The following is an 18,212-nucleotide window of genomic DNA, read 5'->3' as shown; positions in this document are numbered from 1 at the left end:
TGTTCCGTAATAGATAAACTTATTAAGCAAAGTCAAATATGTTTCTATGATGGGAATTTTGGAAGGATGTGTAGACAACTAAACAAGTTTGAGCACAGAGGCATAAACCAGTCGCAGGTCATGCAAAAAGATTCATGTATTTTTATAACACAGGACTGGCAGCTTTTTCCCTGCATTGCTTTAGAAAGGACCCACTGTGTTTTAAGTCGTCACATCTAGGTTTTCCTAAATGTTACTACAACCAAATTCCAGTAGTTCTAAACCCCGCCTACTTTTGTGTTGGTCCCACCTACAGTTTATTTGGTCCCACCCACATGAGGCCACTTTAAAAAAAATAAAAATTCCAGGGCCACTTTAAGTTCTGACCTGTGTAAAATCACACCTTCATATGGTAGTGACATGCATCAGTGATTTCTAATATCCTTACATTTTTCATGGGGTGCATTACTATGATCAACCAATGTCTGCTCTCACATAACCAAAGATACGCGATCAGCTTTAGTTTTAGCTAATTGTTTAAGACAGTATTGATAGAACTGACATAGTGATTTATAGACAGCGATAGAAAATCAGCCTTATAACTGCATTTCCATAAACAGACCGCTTAATCACTTTGATTGAAGATATATAATGAAACCAGCAGATTGCTATCTGATATTTATCTCCTTCCTCCTATGTAAACGTTGGATTTATCCTGCAAATGTGTACATAATGAGTCAACACAAAGCATAGTTTCTGCTATGCTCAAACAGAATACAGATGGTCGCGGAAATGCATGAATGGACATGTGTATTTATTTATGCTATCTTATCATGCCCACAGAACAATTACATAAAAAGGTTAGTATATTATATATGCATCTTCCAGAGTTTGCAAAATATAGAATTCTTAAAAAAAGTATTTTAATTAATTTCTGTCTGTAGTTTGGATCCACAGTATGCAGTCTAAGGCTGGGTACACACTACAGTGTTTTCAGACGATTATCAGGCCAATCAGACGATAAACAACTGATTAGCCCGATATCACAGTAGTGTGTACCCTACAATTAGGAACGATTATCGTTCCAAAGCCCATTATATCGTTGAACAAGATTTTTAAGCTGAACTAAAAATCTAGTTCAATGATGGAAAAATGTTGTTCCAATTCTGCGGTGTGTATGCACTCTGCAGAATTGCAAAAACAATTTAGCCATCACTCAACCCTGCTGCTGTCCCACTCAGTTCCTGCCTCCATCACCCGGATATCTCCATCACCCATATCCCCCAACAGAACAACAGTACCTCTCCTCCTCCTGTCCCCGGGGCCCTGAGTACATACATATCTCCCGCTCATTGCAGGGTAAGGACCAGTAGACCATGCAGCGCTAGACGGGCTCTGAGATTAGTCAAATCAAGTGACTTGGATTATAACGCCTAATTTCATGTGGTACATACTCACTGTAGACAATATTCAATTCCTGAATAGGTATTAGTATGACAAAGTCTAGTGCCATTTCTACGATCAGACAGTAATTAATCTTTTTAGTGATGAATAAGGTTAAGATTAAAACCTGCCAGTGCCACAGTCAATGAAAAATCGCAAGTCCATGTAATTGAGAGACGAAGCTCCTATACAGTCTACACGGATTCAGCAGGGTTGAAACTTATGGTGTAAAGTGCAATGCGTGTTCCGGCTTTCAAAGAAACAATTTTTTATATAATGATGATTAAGGCAGTTAAATGTTTTGCTACCTAAAGCCATCTCCCTCTTTAGCACTGCAATCGATTTGTGACAAGAGTATAACGGTAGGTGCTTGTGCTTCACATTGGCTCATGAGGTGTGGCAGACAAGTTATCTGTATGCCGAGTAGGAGTGGGGGACTCTAGTTTCCAGGATGACACTCAAACTACCAATAGCGGCTACTAATATTCTCTAAACGACTACAATGCTCTTGGACCAGATGAAGTTCACAGATCTGACGGGAACTTGTGTATAGTGCGTACACATGAATCGGCATGCTGCTCCATTATAGACTTTGGCATGGAGTAAAACGTGATTATAAGGGTGTTATTGTGCAGAAGCTCTAAAGCACATATTTTGGAATAGGTGTCACTGAACTGCAGAGTGCTGTAGAAAATCGAGGAAAACAGGGTTCCTAGGAGTGAGCAGTTTGTGAGGCTGGATGCTATGTATCCTTTACTGCCACATGGAATCTCATGTGAGTTAGTGCTGGAAAGATATAGGATTTTGTATTAGGCATTTTCTTTAGTTAATTAATGCTGCCAATTGCATAACTTCAACCTATTGGTGTGGAAAATCAATTTATTTTGTGGACAATAAAATTGTTATTGCTGAAACTGTCAGTGTGTTCTGCTGTGGGCCAACCATTTACCCCAGGAAATGGCGATCCCACCAAATCCCCTGATTTCAAAATATTTGATATATTTCTGCATATAGTTTATAATGCAACATGTGCAAAAATAAATACTTTATTTACATACTGGTATATATTATAGGATAAAAAGTTGCTGATAGAATTTTGTCAGATATCTTGCATAATAAGGGTTATGTCCGTTTATAGAGATGGTTACGATATCAGTATTGTCCAACCCCTGCTTCTAAGTTGCAAAGTCTTTATATACTGTATAGGACTGAAAAAGATAACCAATGAAGGCATCCAATTTACAAAACACAACTATATCCCAAAATAAATGTGCGTCAGGGATTACCTTGTAGGGTTTTCTTACATTTTAGAATTAGACAAAACCAGAGTTCAGTTGTGACTTTGGAGGGTTTTAGAGTTAGAGCTAGGCTCATAGGAAGTACAAATGTGGAGCTAGGGAGAAAGCATCCTTTTTCTCTTAAAGTTGCCCTGGATGATGGTGGCTATGATGATTATGACATAGTAACAGGCAGCTGGCTAGTGCTACACATCATTCTCTCACTAGTCCTGATGATGACTATGACATGGTAATAGGCCAGCTGGCTAGTGCTACACATTTCATTTTCTCACTAGTCCTGATGATGATTATGATATAGTAATAGACCACTTGGCTAGTGCTGTACATATTCTCTCACTAGTCCTGATAATGATTATGACATAGTAACAGGCCAGCTGGCTAGTGCTAGACATTTCATTCTCTCACTAGTCCTGATGTTGATTATGACATAGTAATATTCCAGCTGGCTAGTGCTGTACATATTCTCTCACTAAGCCTGATGATAATTATGACATAGTAATAGGCCAGCTGGCTAGTGCTGTACATATTCTCTCACTAGTCCTGATGATATTATGACATAGTAATAGGCCAGCTGGCTAGTGCTGTACATATTCTCTCACTAGTCCTGATGATATTATGACATAGTAATAAGCCAGCTGGCTGGTGCTACACATTTCATTTCTCTCACTAGTCCTGATGATGATTATGACATAGTAACAGGCAGCTGGTTAGTGCTACACATCATTCTCTCACTAGTCTTGATGATGATTATGACATAGTAATAGGCCAGCTGGCTAGTGCTACACATCATTCTTTTATTAGTCCTGATGATTATTATGACATAGTAATAGGCAGCTGGCTAGTGCTACACATCATTCTTTTACTAGTCCTGATGATGATTATGACATAGTAACATAGTAACATAGTTGATGAGGTTGAAAAAAGACACCAGTCCATCAAGTTTAACCTATTTTGGATCTCCTGCGATCCTGCACTTATATTTGAAATTAATCCAGAGTAAGCAACCGCCAATCTGTTTCAATTTTGAAAATCCCCCCAGACTCAATATTGCAATCCAATTTTTACCCTATATCCACTACTATCCTTTATTTTAAATTAACGGTCGTATCCCTGGATACACCTTTCCGCTAAAAATTTGTCTAACCCTTTCTTAAACATATCTATTGAATCTGCCATCACAACCTTCCCTGGCAATGAATTCCATATCTTGACTGCCCTTACTGTAAAGAACCCCTTCCTTTGCTGGTTGTGAAATTTCCTCTCCTCTAAACTTAGGGGATGACCACGTGTCCTGTGTATGGTCCTTGTGTAGGGCCTACATTCTTACATGGCATATGTGCTTTACTGCCATCGATATTTTACTGCGGCTTCTTGTATTTGTTTTTTATGTTTGTAACAGGCCAGCTGGCTAGTGCTAGACATTTCATTCTCTCACTAGTCCTGATGTTGATTATGACATAGTAATAGGCCAGCTGGCTAGTGCTACACATCATTCTCTCACTAGTCTTGATGATGATTATGACATAGTAACAGGCAGCTGGCTAGTGCTGTACATATTCTCTCACTAGTCCTGATGATGATTATGACATAGTAACAGGCCAGCTGGCTAGTGCTAGACATTTCATTCTCTCACTAGTCCTGATGTTGATTATGACATAATAATAGGCCAGCTGGCTAGTGCTACACATCATTCTCTCACTAGTCTTGATGATGATTATGACATAGTAATAGGCCAGCTGGCTGGTGCTATACATATTCTTTCATTAGGCCTGATGATGGTTATGACATAGTTACAGGCAGCTGACTAGTGCTACACATATCCTTATCACACTAGGTCTATAGGAGGCCTGCAAGCAAACAGACTATTCTTCCACTTGCAAAACTGCAAGTCTGTTCTTCCACTTCTACTTATAAAACTGTAGTTGACTATTTTGCTTTATTGCCTTAGTACGACAGGTGTATAGTCATTTTGTTAAGGTATTGAACTGGTGACTTTGTCCTTGGATGACATTGATGCCTGCAATATTAAGCAATGCATTCAAAATTGTGTAGTTGCTTGCTGTCAGACAGGGTGTAACAACACTCAATCACTAGACCCCATAGCAACATTTGTGGGGTGAAAGTTGCTGGCCTACCTGCTCCGAAGGATACCACTCTGCTCTTCTGAGCGTGCATAGGGACAGTCACATGCACAGCGAAGCACTGTTTGGGCTTTCAGTTCTAGAGTGGATGGTCCAACTTTCCACCACTGCTGTCAGGTCAGTACTCAAATTCAAATCCAGTAAAGGTTAATTATGAACTAAAAAAGTGTCAACCTCAGTGTAAATGCTCTTTAGTGACATTACACACCTACTTCTATGCAAGTGCCATAGTTTTTCGCTTAAATACATGCATCTGTGGGGCCAAGATGGCATCATTTTCTGAGCCTCACAAGTTCGGGAGGAGTTGAGCAGATTGGATATATTTCTTGCAGGACTATGGATTAGGTGTTTTGTGCACAGAATTTTGCATTAAGGCTCATGAACAAGGACAGAATCAATGGTATGACATAAAGGAATAGAGAGAGTTCATTTACAGGAGAGTTCCCTGCAAGGAGGTCAAAACCTTTTTCTCCAGAAAAAGACTGCTTCACCTCAGAGGTCCCCTAGGATCCTCTCTATACTTATAATAGGATGTACTTTGCATCTTCCATTGTATTTCTAGGTGCACTTCAGCCTATGTAATGAAAAATGTCAAACACACAAAAGTAATAGATATATTTACTTACCCTCATGACCTTTTATAAAGAAGATGATCAATCTACCTACAAGGCCCTCTCCCAGTCTACTGCCCTCTATATCTCCAATCTCCTCTCCATCCACACTCCCGCCCGGTCCCTGCGCTCGGCCAATAACCGTCGCCTCTCCTCCTCTCTAATAACCTCATCCCACTCCAGAATTCAAGACTTCTCCCGAGATGCCTCCTTGCACTGGAATGACCTCCCTTGCTCCATCCGTCTATCCCCTAACTTGTGCTCCTTCAAACGGGCACTCAAAACTCACCAGCCCTCCACTTAACCCTCTTTCCATACTCGCTCTCATCTCCTGGCTCCTCCTTTGAAAAGGGTGCGCTTGCTCCCCTCCTCTGACTCCCTCTGTGCCGATTGTCTGTTTGCCCTCCCTTTAGGATGTAAGCTCTAATGAGCAGGGCCCTTCTCCCTACCTTCTCTTCTGCTCCAACCTCAATATTTTTGCTTTTTCTGGAGAATCTGAAGTCTTGGTATTACTTGTTTATTGTTCTGTACTGTTATTCCCTGTACTGTCCATTGTTTGTACTGTGTTCGGTGCTGCGGAAACCTTGTGGCGCCTTATAAATAAATAATAATAATAATAATAATCTATTAGATTTCTCAAGCTTTATCAGTCCTGTTTGATAGTGATTTCTCATAAACTTTGCTATAGTTCCAAATTTAATATTTTGCTTTTCACTTGGCACCTAACTAATTAAACTGCAGATTGTAGATGCTTCACTTTCACTGCACCAAACCCACTCATATAATAAGATTTAAACTATGCGTATAATAAAATAATGACACAGACACCATGAATTTGTTGGCAATTAATAGGTCACAGTTTATTAAAAACAAGACATGGTGGCGGAGAAGGCAAATTGCGAGTCAGCTACAACTAATAGCAATAATTAACAGTGTAAGGCCATCCGGCACTAACCTCTGGACTCAGGATATAATCATTTTTGATTGACCGGTAGTAGATCTGGCGTCAGTGTGACTACACCTCCTCCTCCTCACAATGACATGCCCACACAAAACAGGTCAAGGGATCCCCTTCACAAAGGGATCAAGAGCCAAGGTACTTAGGAGAGGGCAATGACCTGCGGCCAATCAGCGGAAGCATCCTGCCGAACTGTGCCTGCTCTGTGTGGAGGGAGAAAAAGTGTGAGACATGTAAAGCAATTACCCATGGGGGGGGACATATGATGGGATGGAGGGAGGAATTTCCTGCTGCAAAAGAGACCCAGCAAGCCTTGGGATGAGCCTTTATACCGGAGCTGAGAACACTGCCATTGGATACCATTGGCTGGGACCTGCAGTGGACTGAACCCCGAATGGGTAAGTTCCTGATCTTTGCCGTAACACCTGCATTTAAGAGCGTTTGGCTTATGGCCTCACTTGTCATACTACTTTGTTTTTACTCCCTTGTAGTTTACCATGATATAAGTATGGCTTGCTTTGACGATTCTGCTCTATGGTATGCTGCATGTATTATAATCTAGGATCCATATTTATCCTACTTACCAGTTCGACCTGTCTTTAACTAGTAATGCTATATCCTGTAAGCCGCAAAGTACCCAAGAGCTTAACCCATGTGGAAAAGCAGCCACTATAAGAAAACAAACAGGATGTGGTCTGATATGTTTGCATTAAAAGTGGATTATCATGGAAAATTAGTTATTTATTATAAATCAGTTCTTGCAGAGCAAGAGGAGACACCCTTGCTTAAAAGATACATTGTTTAAAACCAGATGTTTGATAATACCATAAAATAACCAATAACATAAAACTATAACATAATAGAAATGATAAGACTAATGTTTGGTAGGAATGGGAGAGAGAAGGCTAAATCCATTCAAGAGATTAAGTCAGCTGGGAGGCAAGCTGTGATGTGAATGAGGCACCTGATTGGATGCCTAATGATCCTAACCAATCAGATGCCATATTTACATACTCATTCCAGTCCAATCAGTTTGAACCTCCCTCCTAGTCCTCTCCCATCTTCCAGATGTCAAGCTCCACTGGCTGGCACTGATGATCATTATCAGTGGAGGAAATATGGGGGAACCCCACTGAGGTGCTAACTGGTGGAGCCCTGAATAGATAGGGAAATCTATACCAAAGAGGACAACTTCTTTAATACATGTAAATATATGGACAATAATTATTTATGAAGAATGACCTATCAAAATGGATAACGCATACAACGTAAAGTAATGTTGATACCTATTTATAACTGGAGTATACAGTAGTTTGCTTGAAATAAAGAAGTGGGTTATTCAATTCATCACAAGAACATTTGAGAAGAAGATATATTTGCCTGAAGCTAATGCACATAGATTTTCCAGCTGTATAAAAATAGCATGTGAAACATAGAACACATTACTTTAACTAAGGCCAAGGCTTATTTATACTAACAAAGCACTGGTGAATTACTACTTACAACTATATTTCCATTCACTCATACTTTGCTTATAAATAGATAATATATGCATTACTGTGCTCTTGACTGTCTATTCTTTTCTCCGATGTGAGATGTGATCATTTTACAGGCATTACTTATCTTAGTAAGATTATCAGTCTGCTGCCGTATTATAGATGATGTCAATAATGTTGGTAATGTGGAAGATGACTATATGGGAGATGACACACAGAGACATACCCCTGGTTCAATGCCCCAATGGGAGCCGACCTATGCCCCTTAACAATGGCTAAAAATAGTATGGCCTGGAAAATATATTAAGCATAACACAACAGTATCTCTTGGAATCGTAAAGGATGCAATAAAAATATTCAGGGTCAAGGTTGCAAAGCTGCACAAAGAAGAACTCCACCTGAAATGTAAAATCTAGTATTCCATGGAGTTTAAGTATGCTCCGCTCTATAATAAACTACTGTTTCCTACAGGCAGGGTATGGTCCATGCCAATGCTTTGTGTATCCGTTTATATGAATGGAAAGGTCACAGAGGGACACAAACGCCAATACCTGTTTGAAAAAAGACCAGCAGTTGTTTAGTAGATGCGCTATGGAATTTGCTGGCGCTATATAAATGTTGATGATGAATATGATTTTAGTAGGTGCACTTTATAAGGGGAAGAGTGTTTATAGCTGCAATTATACCAATGTAATAAAATCATTAAATTTAGGGTCTTCTTCCTAGCTTGATTTATCAAAGCACTGAGGTGCATTATTGCTTTAGCTTTTTCCATCATATCTTATTGATTTCGGTTAGAATGTATTTTGAGTTATGTTAAACACTCGTCCTTCAAACTTACAGACCTGAAAAAAAATAGTGAGATTGGATTTCAATGTATTAAGCAAGAGGAGTCTCAGCTTGCCCACGCAGAAATATCAGTATCAGAAAATGACCTCTTCTCCCAATAACACTGAGCTTCACTGCAAATATTATTATTGTTTATGTATACGGTGCCACAAGAGTTCTGCAGTGCTGTACAGTAGGTAGGACTAAATGTGCACACAAGACTGACTTGGAAGAGGTTGAGGGAGTGACAGTGCAGCTAGGTAGAGCAAGAGAACACTGGTTAAATAGGTAGACAGAGAAGGAGCATGAGAGATGAGGCCAGATACTGTGCATGGGACATAAATAAGATCTTGCACGTGGGATGTTAGAGCACATGTAGGGAGGGGAAGCTTGGGCCAGACACAATGGGGGGAATTTAATTCCCCCGAATTAGCACAGCGTTAAATCTATTACCGCTTTCTGCTCGCAGCTCAAGGAGCCCTGACCTCCGGCCTGTACCCTGACCCTTCTTCTGGCTATGGCCTCCAGTCTTCCAGTTACCCTATCCAGCGCCACGGTTATCCTGATAAGCCTCTACTACCATAGAGATAAGTTCTGGAACATCTGAGTACCGGCGAACGTATATACTTCTATGGGAAAGACAGCTGCTGTAGGTGAAGACCTCTGCTAGTTCGGTTCTGAAGGCTTATGAATAGCTGCGATCCTAACATAACCGTTATACTTATCGTTGCAGTATGATAAATATGCCCGTTGATAACTAAATGGAAAGTTGAACAGATTTGTTGGTATGGCTCTGTTCACACTTCCACATTGTCATGTGAGCAGGTTCATTTGTTTTGTTTTGTTTTTAACTGATCTACAGATAGACTAGTTGACACAGGAAAACACGTGCAAAGTAAAGTGGCTTTTGGACTGGTGAGTTTAGGAAATTGCTTATGAAAAAGTGTGGACAACCACTTGTATTACATATAAAGCAGTATGTTATATAGTCTGTTGACAGTCTTCTCTGGTAAAGAGATGTTATATCATAATCACCAAATATTTTGGTTTCAGGTTTTCTGGCAACAGGAAGCTGGAGTTGTGGTCAGATTGGATCTTCATCTTCTGTTTATGTCATTATATGTTATTTATTTGTATCTTGGTCCCCTCAATACTCTACATAATATGGCGGTGGAAGGATGATAATAATAATAATAATAATAACAGTGATTGAGGTGTAGCTGTGCAGATGGGGGATACTGTGGACCAGCTTTGCATTTTTTTATTTGAAATCTTGGAGTGTTCATTAAGCATTGTTATTATTATTATCCTGTTCCATTATAATCCATTTATAAACCGCCAACAAATTACATAGCGCTGTACGTTGAAGGGATTATGATATAAATAAATAACATAGAACATGATACAGAAAGTGAACATGACCCTGTTTACAATCTAGGAAGTGTGGGAAACAATTACATAGGGTTTATCAATTGTAGTTGGTGGTGGATATAGTGTATGTGGCTACTGAAAGACAGAAGCATTATTAGACACCAATATTAAAGCAAATAAATTGTTAGTTTCATCTATCTGCGAAATAGACAATTGATGTCATTGCAGCATTTTGGAAAATGGAGACACCGCTAAGGTTATTATGCCTACAAGGTAGAGAAAGGCAAATGCCTCATGCAGTTGTCTTCATCGGGCAGAGAATTCATTTATACAAGTGAGATGTGTGTTATTATGTCATGTCAAATGTCAAGCCCACCTGGGACCCCCTTCACAATAGACATAAGACCAGAAATTGATTGCTCATGTTGCTTGTAGTCCAATTAACTCTCAAAAGTGTCTCTTCCACCGTGTTACTTTATGCGCCAAACTGTTCTCCCTTTCACAGCTTTGTATGTTCCTCTCCATATGCTTTCAACAGGACAGTGGAACTATTGATTAAACCACGGCAGTAATACACATTTTCTATCACTGCTTATCGCAGCACAATTTATTTTTTAAATATACTGGCCGGGAGCATTAAAGCTTTTCCCCCTGATGACGGGCCAGCATCGGGGTATTTGCACATGCGTGACCTGACTCTCCAGAGCGCACATGCTTGGTGGATCTGAAAGACCTGGCTTGAATTCACTTTAAATAATAAATCAATTTTTCAATCATTATCTTCTGCTATGGATTGTGGGGTAAATGTATCACTGCATCCTTGTTAAATAGCATGGGGAAGCTTTCACTAGAGAAAGACAGCGAATCTCTTCACCAGTGGTTATAATCACTTTTCACCCATTGTTGTCAGAGGTAGGGCTTTTTAATATTTAATAAATAGGCCCTTAAGGCACAAAACCAAGGAGCTAAAGGGATTAAACATTTGTGCAAGCATGCAGGTAGCACCACTTATCATGGCCCTCTGTTCCTGCATAAGCTGTCACCTTGTCCTCCCCAGGTCTCCACCCCAGCACTCTGGAGCTATCCCAACGGCAGACCAACACCCATGGACTCAGCTGAGTTGACCAACCCTGAAAGTGCAGGAATTTCTGGCAGATAAAAGGCCATGTCCTGGGGATGGCTCAGGTGGTTGGTGGATAAACTGAGGTTCACATCTGGTTGATGCGTGTGAGAAGAATTGTGTATGGCTGCATAGCAAGCAACAGTTATTCACTGCCTTGTCGTTTCTATCAATTGAGATAGTTGGAGTGGGCCTGCCAAAAACGGCGATTCTCTTGATCCAAGTGCAGCCTTCTATTCCTGGTAGTGTTGGGAATAAGTTGGCACAACACAGTGGCCAAGTGGTTAGCACTTCTGCCTCACAGCACTGGGGTCATGAGTTCGATTCCCGACCATTGCCTTATCTGTGTGGCGTTTGTATGTTCTCCCCGTGTTTGCGTGGGTTTCCTCCGGGTGCTCTGGTTTCCTCCCACACTCCAAAAACATACTGGTAGGTTAATTGGCTGCTAACAAATTGATGCTAGTCTATGTCTCTGTCTGTGTGTGTGTTAAGGAATTTAGACTGTAAGCCCCAATGGGGCAGGGACTGATGTGAGTGAGTTCTCTGTACAGCGCTGCGGAATTAGTGGCGCTATATAAATAAATGGTGATGATGATGAATTTCCCCAGACATGTGAGAGCATTAAACTGCCGGACTTCCATTTTATTCTCTTTGCAAGTTTGATATCCAAGAGGCATAAAAGTCAGTCGGTTGTTGTTGTTGTTTCCCATGTATCTAAGCTTGTAAATTTATTATTTAGTATTTTAGTTGAATTGTTGTATTAGTTGCTGTGAACCTCCTGGTGGCTTAAATATATGTGCTTTATTTAGCATCAGTCTCGGTGAGCTAATATTCCTCCCTTGCATTGTCACTCAGGTCCTCTGTTCGCTAGTGTCTAAATAGGCAAAACAGACAAAATTGAGCTTAGGGATAACGCTTTCTCCTGGGTATCACCACAGTTTAAAATTAATTCCATAGAATTATTATCATTTATTTTTATAGCGCCGTCGCCAATCATATTACGTAGCGCTGTACAGAGGACATGTAGCTATTCACAACAGTACCTGCCCCAGTGGAGCTTACAATCTAAATTCCAACACACAGACTATGGTCCATTTTGTTAGAAGCCAATTAAGCCAAGTATGTTTTTGGACTTTGAGACCGCAGCATCTGGACTGAACAGACACAACCATGGGGAGAGCATCCAAACTCCACACAGCTAGGGTCCTGGCCAGAGTTAAAGTAATGATTTCAGCTCTGTGAGACTGCATTGCTAACCACTGTGCCACAGTAGAGTTGTGTTTGACTCTACAATCTTCCAGTACCAGTTTGACAGGATCCTGCAATCAATGTTATGTGCTGTTAATATTTAGTGATGCTCAGACTGACTACAAATTAGAATAGCCCCTCTTCACACTTACCTATACAGTGGCATGCACAGATTTGCTGTGCCAAAATACTCTAATTGACTACAGATTGTTCTAATCGTGGTCACTTTCCACTGCTCATCAATGTGCATCCCCAGTTTTGAAGAATTCAAGCAATGGGTGCTCTGAAACTTGTGAAATGCGCCTAAGCCAGGGTTTCCCAAACCCAGTCCTCAGGGACCCCTAACAGTGCAGGTTTTCTGGATCACATGTGACATAATTAGTACCACCTGTAGATCTGTTACAATGTGTCAGTCAGTAATGAATACACCTGTGCTCCAGCAAGGAGATATGGAAAACCTGCACTGTTGGGGAGCCCTGAGGACTGGGTTTGGGAAACCCTGGCCTAAGCAATACATTTTTCTTGCTGCAAAAGTGTAAATGAGTGGTTTCTCCATTGATAGAAAGACGAACATGGTTAAATTGACTATATTATTGTTTTGTAGTGCAAATATGGTAAGTTATGAGAGCAAAGGCTTTTCAGGTGTCGCCTCAGGTAGCAAAATATTTAAGGATCTACTGGGAGCCATTGTCTGTTTCCACAAAATGGCATGTGACGAGAGAGGGGTTAACAGGGCAATATCAATAAAGGTTAAGTTGATCTGGGACCCATGTATCCAGGATGATGACGGTGGCCCTGCCCGTCCACTCTTAAATGCAGCCATGTGGTTACAATATGTAAAAATACCTGTATTTAATAGCATGTAAAATATGCCTTGTTTAAGATGTTGGCTTCTCTCTTAACAAGCTATGACCACCCCAAGGGTTTTCAGTGTTATCAAGAACTTTCAGTGACTTTTACCACAGCGGTCGGTCCCCATGAACAGGTGACAAAAGATACCCAGAGGTAAAACTGGAAGGAGGACTACAGTGATAGTTATACACCCCTTAATTGTGCAATATCCATGCCCATTGTAAAGGACACTTATTGTTAGACTTTGTGAAGCCATCCACAACCCAAGAGATAAAGGGTACTAATAAGAATTAGGAATATAGGTATTTTCCTCCCATTAACCAGGATGCACTACCATGGGGATAGGGAAGGTCATAAAGAACAATGGCCGGGAGAGCCTGTGGTGATTCTTACTGACAGTCCAGAATTTCTGAAAACTTGGACTCTGCTTTTGTTGGTGTGTGCCTGCCAAAAGCAGGGCGACATAGGACTTGGCCACTGCCTTGCTGGCAGACAAAGAATAGCAACCATTGGGCTATTACCAGGAAGAATGGCACTAGGGGGTGGCTTTTTAAGTAGATTGCCTGTGTTGTATAGTTCATCCTGTACATGTTGTAATATGATTTGCAATTGCATGTTAATTTAAAGTGTTATATCCATTCTAGGACTCATTACAAAATAAATACTGTTTTATTGTAAAGGTATTTGTGTAGGCGAAGTTCCGTATCCATGGTACTGGGTAAGGGTTAAGACTGACAGATAAGCCTAATGGTGCTAATTCGGGTGCTGGAGTCACTCTTGGCTTATTCTAAGGGCAGTGTTTGCTGGTTGGGACAGGTAGAGAGCCAGCAGGAGACCCAGTATTGTGACATTGAGGCCAGATTTATTTTTTACAGTACTGGCCAGATATCCTCCTTCTGTCTGCATTGATCAGTCACATCAGGTTTGTACATGTCAGTACAAATAATCAGAACAATCTGTTAAGAGTAAAGTCGGGACTGCTTGATTTAATTCCATTTCTAACCTCTGTCCCTGCAATAAATCTTGAAAGCTGAGGGGTAGATGTTTGCTTTGGTGAAGAATTTATCAGAAGTGGTGATCTATTTATTGTTATAGGTGAAACAAATATGTGTGGCAAGTTGGAACAGATGCCTTTATGCTAGTGTTTAATTAATAAATGCAAAACAAAGTGAGATCATGTGATTAATGTTAATTAAAATTTTTTTTATTGATTTCAGTTGAAACACACATGGTCAAACACACACTTACTTGATTCAAGCTAGGAACAGACAGATGACTGAAAAAGTGACCCAGCAGGTAGCTTGTATTTATAGACTACCATATGCAATAACCGTTTACAGCAAGTGTGCTACTGATACATACACAATCCTGTTGTTTTGCTTATCCTGTAGCTGTTACAAAACAGATTAGGGGTCTATTTGAGAAGCAGCTGTATCGATTATGTAGTATATCTAATGACTGATTATTATTCTCTGTTGAATTCATGCATGACAATGTATATTGTATGTAACCTGGTAATGTATTCTCAACGTGTGCTTTGCTAGATGACATGAGTTTGAACTTATGCAAGTGTCATTAATCTGTTGAAAATAGCCAGACCAGGGAAAGATAGGATCTTGAAGGAGTTTGAAGCCCCAAAGTTGTAAACCATCTAGCCACTCAAGCAGAATGAGCAGAGGTGAGAATTCAAGGTCCTGTGAACATTCCCGGTCTCAGGACATCCCTAGCTCACTTTGAAAGCCCTGTGACATTTGGGAAATCAATCTGTCCTTATTAACAGCTAAACTCCGAAGGTGGGGGGTGAGAGTTATGTGGGGTAAAAAGGTTTAAAACTTTCTGACTTAGACAATAATGTGTGCATTTCCATGAGGGGGTCTATCAAGACTGAAATGTCACATTTTCTTCAATTGTGTTCCCTCATACGCCAGATCTTAACTAGTAAGTAGTGATACGGATTTAATTTACTATTTTATATTTTGAAATTAATTTGTGCAAACATATTGTATTTCTTGTTATTAATTTTTGGAACTAAGCCTTGGAACCATTTTTTAGATTAAATAAATTTAATCTAGTGTGTTCTCCGTGATTCTTTGTGAATTTACGAAGCCCAGGGATTTGAGTGTGAAACATTAACAAGTGGTTTTGGTGAACATAAGGACACCAGAATAAATCTTTCATGGTGGCAGAAAAGGTGTATTCATTGCTAAGTGACTAAGCTGATGCCAGTCACGGCCAGCTGTTCAGATTGCTGTATCTGGGACAGGCTGGGCGTTTGTGACAGCGACGAAAAGCCTAAACACCGGCAAAAGAATCTTTCACCATTTTTTTCTATTTAAGAAATGGTTAACACCGGAGAATTCAAAGATTTCTCTGGCAACCCCATTGGCGGAGTTTACCACTGTCCCCATAGACCTCTATGGGAATAGCAGCACTAGTTAATTTATTAAGCTGTGAAAAGCTCAGGATGGTTTTAGTGGTCTTCTTCTATGGGATCCAGCTGAAGCCTATTGCTGTTCTCATTGGCTTCCTCATCTGGGAATCATGAAAGCAGAAGTGAACTGGTTTTGAAGAGTTTATATATAATGGGAGGTACTTGTGAAAGGTTTTTGCAAATTAAATCATTCACAGTTCTGCTCTATCGAGAAAAAAATGGGAGGGCCTTAGCCAAAAAGGCAATGAAGCTAATTGGTGGGACCACGATGCAATAGTTATGACAGGTAAGTTTGACATGTGATAGAGGAACCAGTGCTATTAAAGTACCTAGAAGCAAATGTCCAGAGACAATAGAGGCACATTGGTGGAAAACCAAGATATTTTGTGGTGTGTTGTGAATATTTTTTGTAAATGATCTCCAGTGTTTGGATTGCACACAGGTAGAGAAAAGTGTGCACTTTGGTATGCACATAAATACACAAGGAGGTGCACATGTTTGCACTGTTTGCTTTTAATAAATAACCATTTCTATGCGAGTCCTGCATAGAATATACAACATATAGATCTAATTGGCGCACCGTAAGTCTAATCTGTAATTGAACAAATATCTTGAGGGGGGGAGAGAAAAGTAGATCACCTCCCTAATCGCTCCTAACTAAAAGCAGAAATATACAGTAATATACAACCAAAGGAAATATAATGCAAATGGAAAACACCTAATTATTTATGTGAACCTGTATTGCAGCTGTAAATGGGGGTATGTAAAGCCCTAATATACGTAGGCAGACTAAGAAAAGAAAAAAAATACAGCGCTGTATCTGGTAAAATGAAAAGAGCCCAATACGATGTTAAAAGGAGTGTAACTAAAAATATATTTTATTAATATAACAATGAAATGTCACTTAAAAATTGATAAAACTCAATGTTTAGTCAGCAAATACAACAAAGATGTGAGCTGGTAATTGCGAGAAGTTCTAAATAAATAAACACAAATAGACTCTTGTCTCTAAATTGCTGTTCCATTGACATTATGCTATTAGACTTATATACTTGTACACTTAGTATACAAGTCTTATCTCATTTGCATAAGGAACATTGGAACAGCAATTTAGAGACACAAGTCTATTCGTGTTTATTTATTTAGAACTTCTTCTCGCAATTACCAGCTCACATCGTTGTTGTTTTTGCAGTCAAACATGTGACATTTCATTGCTATATGTTACAGCTCTGTATTTTTATTCCTTTCTTAGTCATCCTGCATAGAATAGTCTACAATCCTGAATATCTAGCCAGTAGCCATCGGGTAGGATTTACTGTGTGCTCACCACCTGCTGGTCAAAAATAGCAATGCAGCAGTTTTTCTGCTACATTGATTAATGAAACCGAAAGCAAACCTATACACACCATATTTTGATTCCAATGTTTAGTTGGCCATTGAAAACGACATGTATAGGGGCCTGTTTATCATTATTAACATTTTTGCTCCGTTAAGTAACACCTGTCATCGCAGCGATGACAAATGAGTTAACAGAGCAATTTGCCATTAAAATCATGTCGAAACAGTGCATCCGATAGGAGACTGTCCTGGTGATGACTTTGTTCTAATGAGAACTTTAGTGTGCAAGGACAACACAGATAAAAAACGCAGGGGAGAGCACAATAAAGCCAGAGAGGGATCCGAGGATCCTTCTTCTGCGATGCTCTGCCCATAGGATTGAATGGCTAATCACGGTCAAGCTCCAAAAAGCTAAGCTTTTCAGAGCTTGATCCATTTAACCAGACCGCAGGCCCCATTGAAAATTATGGGGACTGCAGTACTATGCAATACTTTGCCTAATGCAGAAACATCTCTGATTTTAAATGGCGGACTTGGCAACGCTATCCATGAAGGGGCTAGAAGGTCACATATAGTACTTGCAGCAGATCATGAGGGCTCATTACAGCTGTTTCACCTGCAACTGTATTCATTACATAATAACCAAGAGTCCTGAATCATGTGGTATGGGCAGCACGGTGGCTTAGTGGTTAGCACTTCTGCCTCACATCACTGGGGTCATGAGTGTTATCCCCAACACATGGCATTATCTGTGTGGCGTTTATGTGTTTACCTGGGTTTCCTCTGGGTGCTCGTTTCCCCCATACTCAAAAACCTAGACTAGACTGTAAGCTCCAATGGGAGAGGGACTGATGTGAATGACAGATATACAGCACTGTGGAATTGGCGGCACTATATAAATAAATGATAATGTGAGTTAATAGAGCAAATGATGATGACTGTCCTGATTTTTGGATGTAAGAGAAGAGTTCCTATATTTGGAATGTGGACTGACACACTGGCTTGGAAAATCATGGTCATGATCAATTTGTTTCAGCTATGTCATCCCATCAAAGCACTAGCACAGCTTTGTCAGACAGACGTTGGTAAAGGTTGCCA

The 18,212-nt window shown here is 40.1% G+C and overlaps 1 protein-coding gene across 6 annotated transcripts in view; it reads left to right on the top strand.

The window, feature by feature from the left end:
* The window catches only part of LOC142108965 (deubiquitinase DESI2-like), a 77,681-nt gene that overhangs the window by 32,743 nt on the left and 26,726 nt on the right, over positions 1-18,212 (top strand). The window contains exons 1-2 of one of the 6 annotated variants that reach the window (XM_075192941.1): positions 27-839; positions 2,086-2,197. The exons of 2 other annotated variants lie outside the window; for them this stretch is intronic. In XM_075192941.1, coding sequence (XP_075049042.1) covers positions 2,162-2,197 — 36 coding nt within the window. In that variant the 5' untranslated portion in view covers positions 27-839; positions 2,086-2,161. Of the gene's footprint in view, positions 1-18; positions 840-2,085; positions 2,198-14,557; positions 14,642-18,212 lie in introns of those variants that run through there. 3 more of the 6 variants (XM_075192943.1, XM_075192938.1, XM_075192942.1) reach the window with 3 other exon arrangements.

Source organism: Mixophyes fleayi, chromosome 12 (assembly GCF_038048845.1).
Source record: "Mixophyes fleayi isolate aMixFle1 chromosome 12, aMixFle1.hap1, whole genome shotgun sequence".
Lineage (NCBI taxonomy): Eukaryota > Metazoa > Chordata > Amphibia > Anura > Limnodynastidae > Mixophyes > Mixophyes fleayi.
The sequence above is the reverse complement of the archived record's forward strand: the minus strand, read 5'-3'. Positions and strand labels throughout refer to the sequence as shown.